Genomic DNA, 21,646 nt, shown 5'->3' with positions numbered 1-21,646 from the left:
ATCCTTACTGACCCATAAGGTTCACTCTCTTCCTGTGCCTTCCATCAGCCGACAACTGTTCTGGCGTCTTTTTCTCTCTTACCTCCTCTGCTTTGCGCCATCTTCTTTTTTTTCTCTTGTTCTTTTTTTTTTTTTTTTTTTTTTCAGGCTCATCTTCTCTTGACAAACCCATAACTTCACCAGGCTTTATTGTATCTGAGGAAAATCTGAGAACTCCCCTTTCTCCTACCTTTCAGATCTCCTTATTCTGTTGTAACTCTTTGACCCACTGTGACCCACTATAGCTTCCCTGAAAGTTCTATGCATTTATACAACATATGTTAACCATATCCATCAGCTGCTAACTCCCTCCAGCTCCTGATAGTGTCCCATCCCATCTCACACCCAGGTTTATGTCCTAGTTTGACAATAGGTTATTAATAATCCTAACAGTCCAATTAATGCTTCCCATATCTACATGAGTGTGTGCCCATCTGCTGGGGCGTATGTAGCCCATCCCCATGTCCCCAAAGAAGAGTAACTTTCCCTCCCTCAGCAGCCATCAACTGACAATAGCTCCTCAGCTTTGGAGAGTCCCTGGGGGCCTCTCCCTATCCATGCTGGGATTTTGACTGGTTTACTCTTGTTCAGGCAACCAAAGCTGCTATGAGTTGATATGTACAGCAGACACATCAGGTTCAAAATCAGTATTTCTTAGCCTTCCTCCCCATCTACCAGCTTTTACGTTTTCTCTATCCTTTCTTCCTCAAAGTTCCTTGAGCCTTTAGTGAGAGTTTGACCTATTCTTAATGTTGCACTCAATTATTTATACTTGGCACGTTAACCAGTTTCTGCATTAACCACCCCCCACTGCCAAAATAATTTCTAACCAAACAGAAAGCAGTATAAATCTATGGGTATAAACGTAAGTATTTAGAGCACAGTTTGATAGTGTGACTATTTAGCTAAACAAACAGTATCCCCTCACACACAGCCCCAGACCTATGGCCTCCCCAGTCTTATGACCCACTCCCAACTTTGGAGGTTAACAAAAATAGGTATGAAATCATTCCTGCTGCAGAACAGAGTGCAGTTGGTTCCACACACAGCTGTCATGCCACAATTACACGAGTGGATGGATCCTGTCAGCAGGTCAGTGTTACCAAATGCAGGGTCTAGTGCCAAGAAAGGACCCTGTGTGGCACCTTCTGGTACTATGTAAACTAGCCATCAGGGAGAGGTTTCTGGTTAGTGAAGGTTGATTTATCCATGTCTTGCAACTGAAGTGAGTGGTGTCTTCAGCAACAAGTTCTTACCATCTAGTTATGATAGGCACCCATGAGCCTGTTTTTGTGGTTCCTTTGTGGCTTCTTTGAACAATGACTGGTAAGGAAGGATCCCATGTCTGACACTGAAATTCTTATTTAATAACCCGTGTCTTCTGTGAACCGCATTGTTCATCCTTACAGGATACAAATAAATAAATAAATAAATAGATAAATAAATAAATAAATGAATGAATGAATGTCATTACTTTTTCTTTTTCCTTTTAGTTAACAAACTAGTAGATTTCTGTAAGGCTTCTTTATGTACCCTATACCCACTTAAACCTTTAACTCTGAGCAAATGCTTCCTTTTTTCACATCACCTACTATCCCCTCTAATTGAATTATTTTCTTGAGTTGGAGGATCATAGGTTTCCATGTAGCTTTTCACACACCCTTCATTTGCAAGGCTTCTGTAACTTCTTACTGGGATCAGCACAGGAGCTCAGGCTGAGTCCTAATAGCATGACTCCTCTCTACTCTTTAGGGCCCTGTTGCCTATGACATTCTTTATTAACCCAATTTCTCCCTGCTTGGCTGTGTCTCGTTCTCTTACTGTCCTTCCCTTCTTTTTTTTTTTAAGGTACTCCCCTTTCTCTACATATCTTCCTTTCTTGCTCTTCTCCCCTTACTCTGTTCTTATTTACTCTTTATGTTTCAGTCAAGCAGCGATGACTACAAATCCTTTTTATTTATAGTATCCCCCTCCTCCGTTACCTTTGAGAAAACTTTGCCTGAATGGACCAATGTCATTGTCAAGTGCATTTTTAAAACTTGAACCACTATGCTGTCCTCCACACTGGTTCTTCCTGTTTCTTACATGTTGGTGATGAACCCGGAACTTCTATTCTCAAGCCACTGTAGGGCTTAGGAGAACTTGAAAGAAGGCTAAGACTGAGTAATAGAATTGGGATATCATGTTTACTTTATAATACTGTGCTGGACAAGCAAGCTCCCTTTCTCCAATTTCTTAGAACTGAACAACAAAAAAGAAGAATGACCCTGTCCTTGGTGTTTATCTGACACCTCAGCATTTTATGCCTTTGGATAAGATCAGGGGTTCTTGTATTTAAAAACCATTTAAACAAATACTGCTATGTGTGGAAGTGCTTGACAATGTTTTTATTTTATTTTTTTCTGATTGTAAAATAAGACGTGGTCATTATTGTCTTTAAGGAATTAGCTATGGGTGAATGAGATAGCTCTGAGGTAAAGGTACTTGCTTGCCATCAAGCTCCAAGGCCTGAGTTCAAGCTCAGAAGCCCATATGGTAGAAGGAGAGAACTGACTCCTACAACTTAACTCTGGCCTTCACACATAGGTCCACACACACACACACACAAACATCTTTTCAAAAATTAAATTAACTCAAGTTGTGCTTTAAGTTGGGGCTGGGGAGATAGTTCAGTTGTGCTTGCCTAGAATATATTCAGTTCTAGGTTTGATCCCTGCTACCAGATTAAACCAAGCATAGTAAGGCATGACAGTAATGCTAACTAGCACTATGGAAGCGGAGGCCAAAGAATTAGACGGTCAAAGTTTTCTTTGTCTACATAGTGAGTTTGAGGCTATATTGGAACACATGAAACCTTGTTAAAATGAAGATGGGAGTTGTTGATGGTAATGAGGAAGAAGAATGATGAGACCTTGCCATAATAATAAAGATGATTATATAAATGTTATGATGATAATAATAAATAAGTTAGCTGTTAAAAATATATAATTTAGAAAGCTAAGCTCCCCAACGCCACAAACTCCCTTCCTTTCTCCCAAAATAACTACCACTAACTTCAGAATCAATTTCACCAGATTTGAAAAAAAAAAAAAATTATCATATATATATATATTGTTCTATAGCTTTGCTCCCAACCCCTGGCCATAAGTAGATCATGAGCATTTTGTATACTTTTATTTTATTTCTACTATTAGAACACTTGCTAGTATTGGACATAATACTGATTTTGAGCATGGCCCTAGCACATATTATGACCTGACTATGAAGTAGTGATTAGTATGTATATGGACATGTGAGTTTTGCTAACGAACGGAGGAGCATTGATAGTAAGTAATGCTGCCAGGATCCTTTGTTTGGAACTACGGTGAGCAGAATGAGTAAATCGCAGTTACAAGTGCTAAGTGGCCATGTTCTCCCACCACCATTAAGCGATTCAGAGCCAAATAAGTATGGCACAGTGTCTTTCTACCTTTCTATTGTTTTATTTGATTTATAATAAATACAAGGAAATTAATATCTGTCTTGTACATTTAGGTTACTGTTAAGGAGTCTTATAAAACAACTTTTAATTGCTCCTTCTGTGTTTTTTTGTTTGTTTTTTGTTTTATTTTGTTTGGCCTTTAAAAGCATGAGCTATCTTTCTGTACACAAGTACACATCTCTCTACCAGCACATATGTTTTAAATATTACCATTATTTAGTTTTTAAAAACTAAAAGATGAAAAAGCTCTTCTTTCGAGGTGGTGGTGTATGCATTTAATCCCAGCACTTAGGAGGCAGAGGTAGGTAGATCTCTGAGTTGAGACCAGCCTGGTCTGTGCTACCAAGTGAATTCCAGGACAGCCAGGGCTACACAGAAAAACTATGTCTCAGAAAACAAAACAACAGCAACAAGAATAATGAAAGAGAGAGGGAGGGAGGGAAGGGGAGAGGAGAGGAGGAAAGGGAAAGGAAAGGAAGAAAGGAGGGAAGGAAGGAAGAAGTTCTTCCTTAAGATTTACTTTATTTACACATGGCATGGGGGGAGGGTTTGTGATTTGCCTCTGAGACCAGAAGAGGATATCAGATCCCTGAAGAGCTGTAGTTACAGGCTGTTGTGAACTACCACATGTGGATGCTAGGAACTGAACTTCTGTGCTGGAAGAGCAGCAAGTGTTCTTAACTACTGATTCATTTTTATTATTATGTGTACATGTAATGTGTATCCACGTGGGAGTATGTGCACATAAATGCAAACTCCTGCAGAGGCTGGAGGTGTGGGATTTCCTGAAACTAGAATTACAAGTATTTGTTAGGCACTTGGGAACCCAACTCCATTCCTTGGAAGAGCAATAAATATTCTTAATTGCTGAGCTATCTCTCCAATTCTGGTATTGTCTTGCTGTCTCACCAGAGGGCACATGGTGAGGTTCATTCCCATAAACAATATTAAATCAGTCATTTCATTAGACCTTGTGAAATGCTGGAATTTTAAAAATCTGACCATCTCTTTAGTATTTATTAACCGAAACCCTTCAATGAAAATATACTTTTATTTGGTTATTTTGAAAGGCAAATCAAACAGGAAAAGGAAGGTAAATGCTGACTGAATTCTTACTGATGCTGTCTTCTGGTGGAGCTGATCCATAATTATACTAGTGATGATGGTTGGGTTTAGTCTATCTCTCCCCACCCTGAACCACCACCTAGTTCCTTTTCCTTTCCTTCTGCCTTTATTATTTCCATTTTCAAATTATCCTGTCTTGTCCAATGGTAATTCATGTTCTTTGTTAGATTCAATACAACCTCATTAATGTTTAATAGAATTCATGTGTTTACTATATGTTATTGACTGTTTCCACAGACCTCAAATTAGCCATTTCTCCAAAGAACACTGATTACATCACTGGGGTAGGAATCCAATTCATGCACATTGCTACTAGAATGTCATAACTTCTAGTCCTTCACAAGGGACAGATCTAGAAAATAGATCTGTTCGTAAAGGGGGAAAAAATCAGGCAGGGGTGCTAGCTCCATGGGTAGAGTGCTCGCTGTGCAGACATGAGGGCCTGTATTGAGACCCCAGCATGGCAGGGCTTGGTGGCACACAATTGTAATCCTAGGTCTGGAAAGGTAGGGACAGGATTTCTGGAACTTGCCAGCCATTCAGTCCAGCCAATTTCTGGACCCCAAGTTCAGTAAGAGACCCTGTCGCAAAAAGGTTAAGAAGCAATTGTGGAAGAACCTCAACCTCCTCCTCTTGCCTCCACACACCTACAGACATGCAAACACACATACACCACACACACACACCTACAGACATGCAAACACACATACACCACACACACAGAGCAAGAGATAATAAACTTACCAGATTAACATTACTGTTACTTCTCTGAATGTATTCTGTGCCCTTTTTTACATTAACAGCCTTGAGTGCCAACACAAGTGGCACTTGTTCTGTTTTAGAAGACCTCTACAAAATAATCTACACATGACATTACCATTATTACTACTGACAAATGAAATTAAGGATTAAGATTTTTAAAATAAAATCAATTTGCTCAAACTTACAAATAAAAGCATTATATAGCTAGAATAAGGAAGCCACTCAAACACTTGTGGTGGCTGGTGAGATGGCTTAGTAGATAAAGGTGCTTGCCACCTTGACCCTGGTGACCTGAGTTCACTCCTAAGAATTCACATGATGGGAAGAGAGAACCAACTCCTGAAAGTTGTCTTCTGACCTACACCTGTGCACCATGGGCGTATTCATTCGTACCAGTGCACACATAAATAATAAATAAAAATTTTAAAGTTAAGAAATAATAGCCAGTGTGGTGGTGCATGCCTGTAATCCCAGCAAGCAGGCGAATCACTGAGTTCAAGCCCAACCTGATCTACAAAGCAAGTACAGGACAGCAAAGGCTACAGAGAGAAACCCTGACTTGAAAAAACAAAACAGAGAGAGAGAAAGAGAGCCCGGCACAGTGGCACACACCTATAGTCCCAGCACTTAGGGAGGCAGAGGCAGGCAGATCTCCTGTGATTTCAAGGCCAGACTGGTCTATAAAGCAAGTCTAAGACAGCCAAGGCTACAAAGAGAAACCCTGTCTCATTAAAATTAAAGAAAGAATAAGTTTAAGATATTTTTTAATCTTTGTTGTTTTTTATTAGGAGGGGTTAAATTTTATCACAGTTAGAATTTTATTTATTTATCTTAGAGCATTGTGTACAGTGCACTATGGATGCACTGAGGTCACACACCCCACCCTTCCTACTCTTCCTACTCTTGCCCACTGTGGTGGTATGAATAAGAATGACCCCCCCCTTCTCTATCTCTCTCTCTGCCTAAGGATCAGAATGTAGCTTTCAGGCACTGCCACCATACTCCCACCACACCCTTACAATGATGATAAGAGACTAGCCCTCTAAAACTATAAGCAAGCCCCTGACTAGATGCTTTGGTCATACTGTCTCTTCACAGCAATGGAACACTAAGACACCCACTTTCTTCCCAAATGGCCCCACTCCTATCCTCGTGTCCCTCATTCCTTCCCTTCTTCCTTTTTTGGGGGAGGGTGGTGGTGGTGAGCAAGCCCCGTGCAGACAAAGCACAGCTGCTGTGTGTTCAGCCACATTGTGTCTAGAAGACAGCGACCCACCATATGCCTGTCTACCATTCAGTTCCTGTAGTCCTTCCGTCTCTCTTCAGTAATGTTCCCTAGATGGCCTGTCTGGAAACAAACACAAAGCATTCATTCTTCTTAGCAATTAACCAGTTATAAATCTGGCTTTGCCATTACCTACCGCCAAAAGAGGCTTTTCTGACCAAAGCTAGGAGTTCTACTAATCCATAAGTATAAACATAGGTATTTAGAAGACAGTTTTACTATATGTCCACTTGCAAAACATCAGTAGCAGATTTTCCTGTCTGGGGCCTGTGACCTCCCTAGCCATAGGCTTTTGACAAACATGTATTCCTTCCATGGAGTGGGCCTCAAATCCAATCAGGAAGCAATTGATTACCCTCAGGATATTTTGTGCTACTATTATGCCATGATCATATCTTGCCAGGCAGCACAGTATTATAGTGTGGAGGGTGTACAACTGGGCATGATTATTAGTGACCCTTCACCCACAGCCTGCATAGCATCTTCCTACACGGTGACACTAGTCAGCAGGTATTAAAGTTATTTTTATATAATTGTGGGGTTTTTTTCTGAGTTTCTCTCTTATCCCGGCTAGCATTAAAATAACTGAGACTGTTATATTATTTGTTCATCAAGATCAAGCTTTACAGCACAATACTGAGCAGTTATTATTCTATTTTTAACCCTCTAAGCTAGTCTGACTTCTTTCCGGCATACATCCCAGAAATACTTGCACTTTGTGGCTTTCTTTGCTGAGCTGAATCTCTTCTGATGTCTCCTGGACCTCTGTCTGTGGCTCAGTCCCTTACTTCCTTCTAACTCCTCCTCCCCTGGATAGCAGGAAGTCCAGCCCTATTCTCTCCCCTGCTCAGCGATTGGCTGTAAACTGCTTTAATGGCATATCAGGGGCTAACTGAGGAACACTGTTTACACAACATTGATAAAGGATGTTCTCACCACAAAGATTACAGATATAGGTGGTACAAATGTCAGCATTTGATTTACACAATAACCTAATGCCTACAAGCAGAAGCATCATTCAATTCCAGCTTGGTTTCTCTGCATTTAGAGCACATGTCTTTGGCAGCAGAGACTTGCTGAATAGTTCTACTGGGTATCCAGAAATGGGGCAACAGCTTGTATCACTTTGGGGGCCTCTGAAGTTACCTGGCCTGTAACTAATAGGGAGTTGCCCTACTCAGTATTCTTTTTACAGTTTTCTATGGATGTCTGAGCAACATACTAGCCTGCTAACGTCTCCTGAAATGATGTTTACCATATCATCATAATTAACATACTTGGGGATTTATTCAATTCTGTTTACTTTATATTCAAAGACAGTTTTTAAAAGTTAATCTCCTGAGCCAGGTGTGGTGGCACACACTTATAGTCCCTCCACTTTGGTGGCAGAGGCAAATGGATCCTTCAAGGCTAACCTAGTATATATATTAAGTTTCAGGCCAGACAGCATTACAGAGTGAGACATTCTTTTAAACTAATTTTATTGAATATAGAGATTTTTTTTTTAACCTTACTCCAAAGTCAAAAATATAACAAGACACATTTAGGGAATTTTTGCTTTTACGTAGCTTACTGAGAGCTTATCGTTTATTCATTAGTACTTTATCGCTCTGCTGGATCTTTTTGCAAGTATGATGAAACATTCGTTACTCATTACTTATCTGAATGTTAGTGCCCTTTTAGGGTCTTTTACAGATTTTGAACATTTGACAATAGCACTATAATCATTTGGGCCTCTCCCTTGGAAACAAGATTCTATAATGGTGATGTTTTTCTCTAATTACTTCATGCAATTTGTTTCATTTTTCAAATAGGTCATGCCTGCATTAAAAGATAAAATGTTTGCCACTTGATGTGTACTTGGGCTATGACAAGATAAAATACCCGTTTTATGAGATGATGTAAATATTCAAGAGGCAAGCCACAAGCTTGAGGAATTAAATTCATTTATCGTTGTCTTATAATTATATGAATGTTAAAATTTGAGCTGTGAGGATCAAGAAGAATAAGGAATAATGATTGATTTGAAGAATCAACATAAAACTGATTCCATAATTGTCTTTGGGTATTTGATCAACGTGAAATATGGAAATGACTTTCTCACTGTTTGGCATTTTAAGTACTGATATTCTAAAATAGAATTCCTCCCAAGTTTGGAATATTTACTTAGATACCTAAGCTAGAAAAATGGAAAACTTGGTGTGTTTGTTTTCTATTCCCACACAACAAATAATCCTGGAATTTAGCCATTTAAAGCAACCGCCCTTACTCCTAGGTTCTGTAGGGTTTAAACAGTCTTCATTGAGGTCGAGAAGACATCACCTGAAGTCCTCACTGAGGCTAAGCCGCCTGGGCCAGGTTCTCCCAGAAGGGGAGCTCCTTTATAAGGAGCTTCTGCATTCTCACACACACGCCTGGCTCTCCCCAGTGAGTGGTCCCAAAGGGAGCAAGGGAAGGTGTGGTGCACTCTTAGCCAGTCTTGGAGAGCCCATGATGACTTTCATATTATTTATATCTGCCAGTGTGTGAGCATCAGACTGACGACTACATGTAGGCCAGGTATGTCTGGGGCTTCCCATAAAAGTGAAAATGCAAAAGTAGGAAGAATAGACATACATATTCATGTCACAAACCAACTGTGAGGTTCCACAGTGATATTATTGTATATTTTCAGTAATATTTTTCATTTGTTGTGAAAGAGGTTCATTTAATGTATGTGAGAATGTGTTTCTTGTGGCAGATGGTTTATCTGAAAGCTAAAATTAAACATTTAGAAAGAAGTTAAATGAATTGTGATGTAAGCAACGGGTTTTTTTCTCGAAGTGATTTTTCTCCACTGAATAATTTCTGTGTTCAGAAGGTCACATAAAATCCATAGGCATGATTACAGTACTTTTCCCTCTGGTGTCATGTCACCATTTAAAAGTGGCCATTCACTGTTAGGGTAAATAAGTAAGCCATTGTAAGGGAACTTCTGAACTGTGAGAGCACTTTAGTAGCCAGTTATTTGGACTTCGATAATTTAGATTACTGGTTTCAAAGTGTTAGCACACAATAGCTGAATAATGAGGATCATTAAACCTCCTGTGCAGAACATATCCAAATTGTGTTTGCCTCTAACCTCAGAGGCTCTGGGGGGCTGGGAGGCAAGGCCTGGCTCTTTATTGACTTGTCAAGCTGTGAGTTTGCATTACAGCTCATGACCCATTCTGTTTGTTTCACCATTTTTGTGGTGGGGAAACAGGTAAAGAAATCCCTCTGAAAGTCCCTCCTTCTGCACATTTGTATGAATAACACCAGTGTTTATAGTGGTTAGGGCACTGTGACTAAATCCTCCAAAAGATGTAACGTTAGCAGCAGAGCCACTGTGGGGCACAGCTGTGGGCGGTATTGCTTTCTCTGTGAGACGCTGGCCACTCAACGGGAAGCTCTGAAGGGGAACTTACTGTGCAGCTCAATAGGAAGGAAAGGGCAGCCAGAATCTAGAATCAGCCCTACAGTGATTAAATTGAGTGTGATATGTTAGCTAACTGGGCTGAGGATGTGTATTATGTTATTCTGCTACATGATTTTTCATATTGCTAAAAGTAGATAATAAAATTTTTTCTTAAAAAAAAATTGCTTTTAAAACTGTATATTCAACTACCCTAAGAACCTAAACTCAAAATAACTCAAACTCCAGAAAATTTTCCTTTGAACTAGGTCACTGTAGTAATAATATGCTATTATGTATACTACATACTACTATATACTGTATATACTCACTGTAGTAATAATATTCTGCTCTGACCCCTTGAAAGTAGAAATAGAAAAGTTCATCTTATAAAGCAAAGTGTCCACTGCAATCACTTGTTCTGTCACACGCACAGGTTGCCTTACACAAAACCCCACCTCTTGAAAATCCTGCTTCTCACATTAGCACACTGAAGACCAACATGAACACATGTACTTTCTGGAACAAACCACATGAAATTGCTATACTATCTAAAGGACGCATGCATTGTTTTACTTATACAAGCAAATAGCATAGTTATCAAAGACTCTCTTCCTCACTGTCTTGGTCTTTAGGATGTTGATCTTTGTCAGGATGACAGTCATCTGTACTGTGCAACCCTTTGAATTAACTTGGGGCTTTATGCCTAATATTTGTAACTAAACTGTGACCAACATATTACTAGAAGGTGTTGATGAAGCAGCCATCATCTTGTTAAAAAGTTCCTAGAAACACTTCAAATGTATGTATTTTACTTTCCTTTTTTATTATTACAAGCTTTATATGTTAATTATGGATAAGCCAAGGAAAAGTACCCCATAATCCCAGCATATAGAGTCAGTTTCTGAATAGTTTATATATATATTCGTTTGAACTTTTTTGTAACTACACACACATAATATCCATGCTTGCATTTTTTTCTTAGAAAACTTGGATTTCATTATATACTACCCGCAGCTATGTTTTTTTTTTTTTTTCTTTTTGATAAAAGTAAATGTGTGACCACTTGAAATAATGTGGTATTTCGAGACAGGTCTTATTCTGTAGCCCTAATGTCCTGAATTCACTGTGTGGACTAGGGTCAGCCTGCCTCTGCCTCCAAAGTGCTGGAATTGAAGCTGTGTGGCCCGCATGTGGCTAAATAACATACTGCACACTGAACCAACAGGTTATTCATTACGCCACTGGCCCTGCACAAAGATTTTAACCGTAGAGAAGCACTGTGCCAGCTACCTCTTCCATGAGCCTATAGCACAGTGCCTCCGGGCTTCACAGTAAAGTCATTTTGTAATCTTGTTCCCATTTTTCCACCATTGTGTACATTATCCCACCTGTGGTAATTAGCTGACTCAGTCCTTCCTCCTGTGTCCTTTGCTCATGGTGAGCTACTTTTATTTTTAAAGGATGCTGTTTGTTACATTAGTTACTTTTCTTGCTGCTGTGACAAAATGCCCAACAAAGGTGATTCCCAGAAGGAAGGAAGGATTTGTTTTGCTTCATGGTTAAGAGCACAGAGCACAGTCTGTGCGGTGGGGAACCCATGACAGCAGAAGCTGAGGCAGCACTCACTTTGCGTCTGTCCACAGTGAGGAAGGAGAGGATGAACATTGCTCAGCCTGCTCTCTCTAGGACTTCTGCCATGGAATGATGCCATGCCCCCTAAGGGTGTGCTTCTGACCTTATTCAGACCTTCCTGGAAGCACAAATATAAATGCCCCCAGCAATGTGTTTCCATAGTGATTGTAATTCCAGTCAAATTGAGAATGAAAATTAAGCATGGTGTCTGGCAACAGGTGACAAATTCATTATTATTACCATAGAATTTTTTTTTTTTTTGGTATTAGGACTTGCACTCAGAACCTTAAGCTATGCTCAGCAAGTACACCATTGAATTATGTCCTAAGCCCTACATTTAAAAACTTTTTAATTTAATTTAATTTGTATACATATGAGAATTTTGTCTTCCGTATGTCTGTGCACCACATGTATGCCTAGTAACCATAGAAGCCAGAGATGGCATTGGATCCCCTGGTGGGATCCCCTGTAGGCGCTGGGAATTGAACCCTGGTCCTCTGAAAGAACAGCCAGTGCTCTTAACTGCTGAGCCATTGCTAAATATTTGTTTAATTTATCCACTTAACTTATAATATGGTAAATATTGACAAATGTATACCTTTTAAGGTTATTAATAATTAATTTAAGAATATATCGGCCAAAACATTTTCTTTTAGTACAAGCCTGCAGGTAACAAATCCTTAGGTTTTGTTTAACTAAAGTGTCTTTATTTCACATCATTTCTGTCAGATTTCAAAAATGAATTTGTTTTCAGCACGTTTCTCTTCTGTTTTACTGTGGCTTTATGAGTCAGCTGCCATGAAAGTGGTTGTTCTTTTTACTTCTAGCTGCTGCTCAGTTTTTCTGTTTTACAGTTTTGTGTGGCTGTGCTTTGATTAAGGTTTTCTTTTTATTGACCTAGAGTGTATTGTTTCTTAAATACATATATTGGTATTTTCCATTGGTTCCATAAAGCTCTTTGATATTCTTCCCTAGCCAGTCCAGTACCTTAGGGTCACTGCCGAGAACCAGACTTGAGCGTTGCAGCTTCACACAGTGGCCTTTCACGCCAGGGCTGTCTGCCACATGCTGCCTGGCTTGATAGTTGTCTGAAATTGCAGAGGAGGAATCCACGTCCCCTTCACTTTCGCATGGCTCTAAATCCAGCACCACAGGAGGACACTGCCCAGTGTCCTCCAGCATGAGACGGACCTGCCCCCCCCCCCGTCACCCAGCCACACCCACAGAAGTGTTTGCAGTTGCTTTCTGGGGGCATTATAAAGGGGGTGAGGGGAGTGGAAACTCAGGCTTTTTTTTTTACAAGAAGCTTAGATGGGTAGGGTCTTGTTCTAAGGGGACACTTTCCTTTATTCCAGTGCAGATGGGCTTTTTCTTAATGGCTCTAGTGTCCCTGGCAATTATAGCTTCTCTTCTAGCACAGCCTTGACCAGTGTCCTGTTCTCTCCAAACTGTTCAGTTTGCGTTTCTCTCTACCCAACTTGTGCTTTTTTTTTTTTCTGTAGACCTGCAAAGTATTATCAATAACAACCACCCTGCAGACTCAATATTATGTTGCCTTGAAATTTCCTCTAACAGCCTTTAATCTCAGCACTAGAGAGGCAGAGGCTTCAAGCAAGTTCTCAAGATATGGACAGAAAGCAACCACATTCTTTACCATAATATCACATGAATAGCTTCTAGTCTAGCTGCCAATGTTGTCCCCTTCTCAGACCTCCTGATCTTGGCCTTCTCACATTTCATCAGCCCCAGAAGTTGTGCTGACACTTCAGAAGTCAACAGAGAGGAGTATGTGATCCGCTGCAGAAAGACATAGTCCATCTATTATACTTCTATGAAAACCACTTGTGTATTGATTGTTAGAATATATATCTGATCAGTTTGAGAAAATAAAAATTAGCCTAAGTTTCAAGAATAATTGATGATGGGCCTTGAATTCTGAGCTCTTTAACTATCTCTAGATGCTTTAGAGCACAAGGCTGGGGATATAATTCAGCTCTTAGAGTGGTTGCCATTCATGCATGAGACACTGCAAATAATAATAATAATAAATATGGCTGGCAGTGTGGCTCGGCAGGTAAGGGTGTGTGCTTCACAAGCCTGACAGCCTGAATTTGATCCCTGGAGCTCATACGGTAGAAGGAAGCCATCTCCCAGCAGGTTTTCCTCTGACTGCTAGACACCCTTAGTAAATGTTTTTTTAAAGTAAAGTAAAACTAATTTGCTTCCAAAGGATTTTTGTAGGAATTGTTTATATACATGATGTATTTTTACTGTCGCTTTTCTCTCCTTGACAGTGTCATCAGCAAGGTGGTGCCAGCTCCAGAGGCTAAGCCTGCCCCTTCTCTGAACAGACCTAAAACGCCACCTCCAGCTCCAGTTCCTGTTCCTGTGCGTGTGAGCCCTACTCCCCTGCCTCCACCACTTCTTGCCCAGGCTGCAGTGTGCCCAGCCCTGATGCCATCCCCGGCCCCTGCCCTCTGTGGAGCAGGGAGTGCCAAAGCCCCGGTGCGGAGCGTGGTAACGGAGACGGTCAGCACTTACGTGGTGCGTATGCTTTCACAGCATTTAAGGGAGGGCCGCTTCTGCAGTGTTGACTCTCATAGGCAGAGCTTGATAAAGGGGCAAGCATTCCCATTGCCTTTCCAAGCAGCTTACTCAAAGCTTTTACATTACATACTTCACACTCAGCCACATAAATGATGTCAAATTGCTGTTATGTCGACTTGAAACATGATTGTAAACCTAAATATAAGAGCATCAGTATATAACTGTAATATTTAAATTCCACAGTGAATTCTAACTAAAGTGACAAGATTATTCACTTTAGTATAAATTATGTAATAGATGTAGATCTTATGGGCCTGCTGGTATTTCTGAGTTATACTCTAATTATTTTCTTTTATTTGCTGAGATACAGAATATATCAGAACTTACATCTTAAGTAGAGATAAACCTTTAGACCATAGGAATTTCTGAGCATCGAAGTATATATTTTTTTCTTAGACCTGTCATACATGGGCTAGAGACATAGCTCACTGGTAGAGAGCTTGCCTGGCATGTACATGGCCCTGAGTTCAACCGCTAGGGCTGAAAATAAGTAAATCAACACAGCTTATCATATTGAATGGCTCCACACTATCCTGGGAGTACCCTTAGATGTTTTTCCCAAACTTAGTATTATCACATCTCATTCCAACCCCAAATTTAGTGTGCTAATGAAGTATATATAAAGGTATGTTCCTAAGACACAGTGGAGAGACACACAAGCACACAAAAAGTTTGTTAACGGAGACACTGACACTTTTTACTGACAAGCTCTGTAGACTTGAGTTAAGCTGGCCTTTGTGAAGAGATGAATGACAGCGAAGCTGCAGGGTAGGACTGGTGCCATTTGTTATGAGCTGTCTGTATAGTGTGCTACAGGGGAGTTAAGAAAGAAATCATTAAATATGTGAGACACTCTAAAGAGGCAAAGAAATATTCAGAGAGTACACAGACAGGAAAAATTAAGTTAAAATTAATAAATTGGCAATTCAGTACAGAAAATACAAAAGCCTGTGAGGAATAGCTTGGTCCATTAAAGGATCAATCAAGGAGTCTAATTGAGGCATCACTTGCAGGTGAGTGGATCAGGAGGGAGTTTATACTTAATCTCCTCATCCTCCATTTGTTTATCTGTAATTAAGGGATTTGTACTAGACTCCGTAATCTCTGTAGTCTTGTCCGACTGTAAAGATTGTGGCTCTCCAGTAGATTTTGGACTAACCTCACTGAGGTGACAATAACTGGGACAGTACTCAAAAAGTCTTCTAGTCTAAACAGACACTTTATGGACCGAGGACACAGAAGGCTATTCTGTCACTGTCTACTAGTGTGATGTTGACACTGAGCTCTTGTAGCTCCTGTTTTCAGATTTCTAAACTATCCAGAGATTATTTATAATGATTAAATGAAATCATATGTTTAAAAGAACTCAGTACCCTTGAAAGTGTTGGATATTACTATGGTACTGTGGCAGGGTTTTTTTTTTTTTTTGTTGTTGTTGTTTAATATAGTTCAGAGTCACAGCCTGCTAATGTCAAGAGAGGTCAGCCAGTGGCAGGACCAGCCATGCATGGTAGCTTCACCCATTGGACACCACCGGTGCCTGGTGACTGCTGGTTCTTTCCTCATGGTGCAGTTTCCCCCAAGTTAGATATGGCAGTTAGAGACAGCATTCTCACATTCCTCTAGAAAGGTTTCAGGTCAGTGTAGTTTGGTTTAGAGAGATTTTTTTAAATAGTAGCCCTTTGAGCAAGTCCATGCATACAGAAGAACATGTCCACTCTTGAGAACCCCTCACAAGGAAACACCAGTCTTTCGCATATCTAGTCAGTGTAGTAATTAAAGGCATAGGAAGAGGCCCCCTTGTAAAATGTACAGTGAAATCATATGTTGTCTCACTGTGACAACATTTAAAAGCGAGTTTGACTCGGTGCTTTTTTACAGTATCCATCCGTACAGAATTGGTTTCCATAATGTGACATTGGAGGAAGCCATGCAGTCAGGAAGGCTTCCTATTGAGGACAAAGTCAGAACTCCAGAATACGCAGTATCTGGAGCATGATAATAATTAAGTATGTAGCCCGTTGGCCCCGTGAACCTCTTATTTCATTTGCCCTTTAGTTGATTGTGCTTTTCTAAAATGTCATAAAGGGAATGGAAAGTTACTTAGTAACAGCTCTTTTATATCCTTGATCTTATCACCTAGTTCAGGAGAAGGGTTTGGCTAATAAGTAATGAGGGAATACATGCACATTTAACTGTATGTGCTAATCCCATGCTATGAACATTTCTGGAAAAAATATGTAGGACTGAGCACTTTCAAAAATATCAGTTGTTTCTGGCCAGAAGACTCATAATCATTAAGCGTTTATGAGATTATAGGAATTTCTTAGATGAAGCCGACTGCAGGGCCTGTTGTATGGTTCCCGAAGATGATTCTACAACACTTTGTTTTTAATGATTTACAGAATATGCATTAGAAATATGTCATTACATCCAGGCATGGCAGCACACACCAAAAATCCCAGCACTCAAAAAATTGAGGCAGAGAGTACAAGACCAGCCTGTGAATGCCAAGCCAGCCTGAGCTTACAGACCTACCTCAAAAACAAAAAAAAAAAAAAAAAAAGGAAGGAAGGAATGAAAAAAGGGAGGGAGGGCATATGTGAGGTAGAGAGGGAATAGTACACAGAAATATGAGACGGGAGGGAAGAGAGAAAGTGTGTGAGAGAAAAATGTATGTGAGTGAAGACAGAGAATGGAAGAGAGGGAGAAATATGAGGGGGAGAAAGTGCATTGGGAGCGAGGGAGGAAGAGAGGGAGAGGGATGGAAGAAGCTATTGCTGACTAGCTGTTTTCTTCTTTACGTGATTCCAGAGCAGGGGTGACTGATGGTGGCTTATGTACAGTGCTCATCTACTATATTCCTAGCTCGTTAGTTTATTGTGTGTACAGTATAAAGCAGCATTCTCATCTCACCTCTTCGGATTCTTTTTCCCATACTGTCTGTTTTTGCTCTCCACTGTGACATCAGATCCGTGACGAGTGGGGCAATCAGATCTGGATCTGCCCAGGGTGTAACAAGCCTGATGATGGAAGTCCGATGATTGGCTGTGACGACTGTGACGATTGGTACCACTGGTGAGTGCCTCCAGAGTGCCCTGAGGTGCTCAAACAGCACAACACAGGTCCTGTCTGGACAGGTCTTCTAGCCAGCTCTCATTATTAGACCGATTCAGCCACTCTCCCGAGGACAGTCAAATGAAGCAAAGTAAGATACTACAAAATTAATTGTGCTGTTGTTACAGAGCCTAGAAGTGAATTTGCTTCACTGGCATACTTGCCTACAAAAATAAGTAAACATAGGGGTTTCTCGCTCCTTCTGTCCATTGGTTAGGAGCCGCAGCACATGACGTAGTGTGCTTAAGAGCAGACTCAGAGGGCTGGAGAGATGGCTCAGAGGTTAAGAGCGCCAGCTACTCTTCCAGAGGTCCCGAGTTCAATTTCCAGCAACCACATGGTGGCTCACAACCATAGGGAATGAAATCTGGCGCCCTCTTCTGGTGTGCAGGTGCACATGCAGACAGAATACTGCATAGCTTTGTTTGTTTCTGAAGTCTCCTTAGCTGTTCCCATCCCAAGATGCTCAGCCAAAATGTGCTCAGTCATATTTCATTCTCAAAATGCCTCTTTGGTTATGATGTTTGCTTTCTATACAGTGAGCGTAGAGCCAGGTGTGGTGGCATGCTGGCAGTCTCAGCACTCCTGATACTGAGATGAGAGAATCACAAATTTGAGACTAGCCTTGGCTACATAGTACGTTTGAGGTCAGCCTGAGCTACCTGAGACTCTACCCCACCCCCAGCCTTTCCCCCCAAGTTAAAACATGAAAGCAACACCATTGCATTACACTATTGCTCACTGAAAGTACCAATGAACTAACCGATCTCCTCATAGGGCCTAATCAGAAGGCAGCATATAATAACACAGTAGCCCAACATTACATGATATAGGTACAATAACATGTAACTCAGCATAAGTGCTACATAAGTTAGAGCGTTTGAGCTGAGCTCCGGGACACACGCCATTTTTTCATTTATTTTTATTGTGGGAGTGCAGTGTCTTATATTGGTGTGTACACCATTTTACCACGTGCAGAGGAGGGACAGAGAACAACCGAAAGGAACCAGTTCTCCGCTCCCAAGCCCACCACATGGCTCAGAAGACTGTGTTGTCAGGTGTCATGGCCCGTGTCCACCTGTTTATCGCCGTACCTAAAAGAAATCATTTTAAAGCATCAAAAAAGGAGCCATCAGTTTAACTCACTTGGCAGAGTGCAGGAGGCCTTGGGTTCTATTCCCAGAGCCACAGAAACTGAGGGCACACATCTCAGCTCAGGAGGCAGAGGCAGAACTTCAAGGTCACCCTGGGCTCCCACCGGCCCTGACTGTACCAGCAAGTAATGACCCCTTTAAAAACATGACAAAAGGGCTGAAGAGACGTGGCAGCAGTTAAGAGCACTGTCTGCTTCTCCTGGAGAAGTTCCAGCACCCATTGGTGGCTCACAGTGTCTGCATCTCCATTTACAGGGGATCACACACCCTCTCCTGTCCTTAGCCAGCACCAGGTGTACAAGTGGTACACAGACAAAACACTCATGCATGTAACACAAAATAAAAACTTTCAAGTTTCTTTTTTAGGAAGCATGGAACAGCTTGCAGACCCTGCCTCAGAAAAAGAAAATTATAAACATAAGAAACCTGTTAATCTGGATTTCTTTTGTTGTCTAGGCCCTGTGTGGGAATCATGGCCGCTCCTCCCGAAGAGATGCAGTGGTTCTGCCCCAAGTGTGCCAACAAAATAAAGAAGGATAAAAAGCACAAGAAGAGGAAGCACCGTGCGCACTGACGTCAGCGTGGGCAGGACTGCTGCCCTGCGCCAGTCAGGGCAGGGCCAGTTCTGCCGTCCTGTCTCCCCCAGGTCCTGTGGACAGCGCATGCCGGAGGATCACGAACAAGAGCTTGCCATTGCTCTGGATGCTCCTTTCTGAAACACGTGGGCCTGAGCTCCCTCGGCGTATGACTGGAGAACTCCAGTGGAGGCCTGGCCTGAGAGCTGGCACCTCCATCTGCCTATTACCAGTGACAAGTATTAATAAAGACACCGCACATCCTTCCTCTTGATTTCCTTTCTTCTCTCCAGAACCTTTCACGGCGGTGTTAGATAACGAGGTGATGTACAAATGCCTTGACTCTGACTGAAGATGCATCATTAGCTATACAGTTTGCAAGCCCTCTCCCTCCACAGTGAGATAATCATTCGGAAAGAACGCCCAGTCAGAGGACTGGTAAATATTTTTGTGATGAGAATATATGAACCTCCCCCACCTCACCCCACTTTTATTACTAACGTGTAAAATGTTCAGGCTTTTGTGAGATACCTTATATTTTTTAAGAAAAAGGTTTCTATCATGTCCTGTTCACCTTCGTGCAAATTATTTTCAGCCAGCCTACTTTAGGACTTGGTCGCACCCTAATTCTACACTTCTGTAAAGTGCTGGAGGCTCCTCGCGGCGTGTACATTTCATCAACTTGTATAAAACTCTTGATACTAAGAAAAATCCCCCCTTAACTGTAAATAATAAATATTTATGAAGTAGTTATTTTTTAAATTTTTTTATCGTGTTCAATTCTGGCTTTCTCTGGAATCCACTGTGATTTCAGCCATGTCTATAATTGTTCCTGTACATATAGGCAAAGAATATAGGGAGAAAGACCCCAGGCCATTTCCCTCCCAAATGCAGCGCCCGAAACATGGTGGGCAAAGGACCCTAGCAGCTAGAAGGAAACAAGGCAATTTAAATCTAGAGTTGATGGTTTGAAATTGTTTTGTTTGTTATATATTTTCTGTAAATTGCTCTCACTTTTACTAAAAGGACATGTAGTTTCCACAAAAGTAAAAAAAAAAAAATGTAGCATTTTGTGTTTATATTGTTTTATTTCTACAGATTTGTTCATGGATATTGTGCTTTAAGGTTGAAATGAAGTATATTATGAATTTTTTTAAGAAAACTCATCAAATTTCAGGGTATCACAAAACTTTATTATATTACTATACTGCCCACTATTTATTATATGTTATAGATATCTGAAACGTAAACCAAATATTTTATTTTTAATGTAAAAAATACATCAAATTTAACTTTATTAGCATATTTTAGTGACTTTGGAATAACTATGGACTTTTACTTGATTTTGAAATAATCCCAATTTGGGCATGTGTGAAGGCTATCTTGAATGTTAGAATGTGGGGTTTGAACCTAATACAAATATATGAATAGAAATGTGATTTTTTTTTTTTTTTTACTGCCGACTCAATTGATATTAACATAATTACTCCTATTTTAAAACCTATAATGTGGTTTCAGAAATGCAATTCTCTGCCTTGATGTTCAGTTGCAGAACAGCAGGAATGGAATCTGTGAAGAGTGTGGAAATCACTACCCTCCCTGTTCTAGAAGCCAGAAGTTTTTCTTCCCCTGCCCCCAAAAAGTACCTATGTTGAGCTATGTCTCTCTCTCTCTCATTCATTAGAGATCATTCTAAATACTTTATACAATATTTTCACATGCACAGATATATCCATTAGTGCTTTTTGGAGAGGGGTGAAGGGTGGGAGAAGTGCAAAATAAAGATTATTGGCTGTTTCGTAGTTTGCTTTTCCATTTTCTTTATTTAGGAATTAGTGCCCTGAGGTATGGTCAGTGGCTCTGGCGTTGCCACGTCTAAATGAGCAGGTTGCACTCCTGAAGTAAGAAAGGAGGCGCCTGTATAGAACTTTTTCCCGATCCTCCTGTCTGAGAGTCTCCAGCCCACACGGCATTTAAGGAATTTCAATCAATTTGTTGTCCTTTGCTATTTCATGGTTGCTTTCCTAAATCCAGTTCATGATTTTATAAATGGTCTTTGCAATAATAAAACCAAAGAATCATTTTCAGGGGGCTGGATGGCTCAAGGGATTAGTAATGGAATACAGAGCCTTTCACCTCTAGGTCAGTGAGTCGAATCCAGTCCAGGTCGCTAGAGACCAAAAGTTGTCACCATCTTATGACTGTTCAGTGGCCTGTGCAAAATGAACTGGTGGTTGCAGTCTCCACTGCATGCTTGTCTGTGACACCAACCAAAGGAAGTTTAAGAAACTGCAAAAAAGAGGTGTGGATTAGAAAATAAAATATCGATGTCAGAAAGAGAAGTTAGAAAGTTGGTCAAAATCATTCCCCAGAAAGTAATACATTTTTACAAAAGCAAATTTTAGACACCACAGATTGTACGATAATGGGGGC

The 21,646-nt window shown here is 40.7% G+C and overlaps 1 protein-coding gene across 1 annotated transcript in view; it reads left to right on the top strand.

Annotated features, from left to right (window-relative positions):
- Taf3 (TATA-box binding protein associated factor 3) overlaps window positions 1-21,015 on the top strand; it is a 155,509-nt gene extending 134,494 nt beyond the window's left edge. The window contains exons 5-7 of the mRNA XM_021631840.2: window positions 14,055-14,304; window positions 17,339-17,445; window positions 19,095-21,015. Coding sequence (XP_021487515.1) covers window positions 14,055-14,304; window positions 17,339-17,445; window positions 19,095-19,212 — 475 coding nt within the window. The 3' untranslated portion in view covers window positions 19,213-21,015. The remainder of the gene's footprint in view (window positions 1-14,054; window positions 14,305-17,338; window positions 17,446-19,094) is intronic.
- Window positions 21,016-21,646: the final 631 nt, after the last annotated feature.

Source organism: Meriones unguiculatus, chromosome 19, assembly GCF_030254825.1.
Source record: "Meriones unguiculatus strain TT.TT164.6M chromosome 19, Bangor_MerUng_6.1, whole genome shotgun sequence".
Classification (NCBI taxonomy): Eukaryota; Metazoa; Chordata; class Mammalia; order Rodentia; family Muridae; genus Meriones; species Meriones unguiculatus.
Note: the sequence above shows the minus strand (reverse complement) of the source record. Positions and strands in the feature narration are given on the sequence as shown.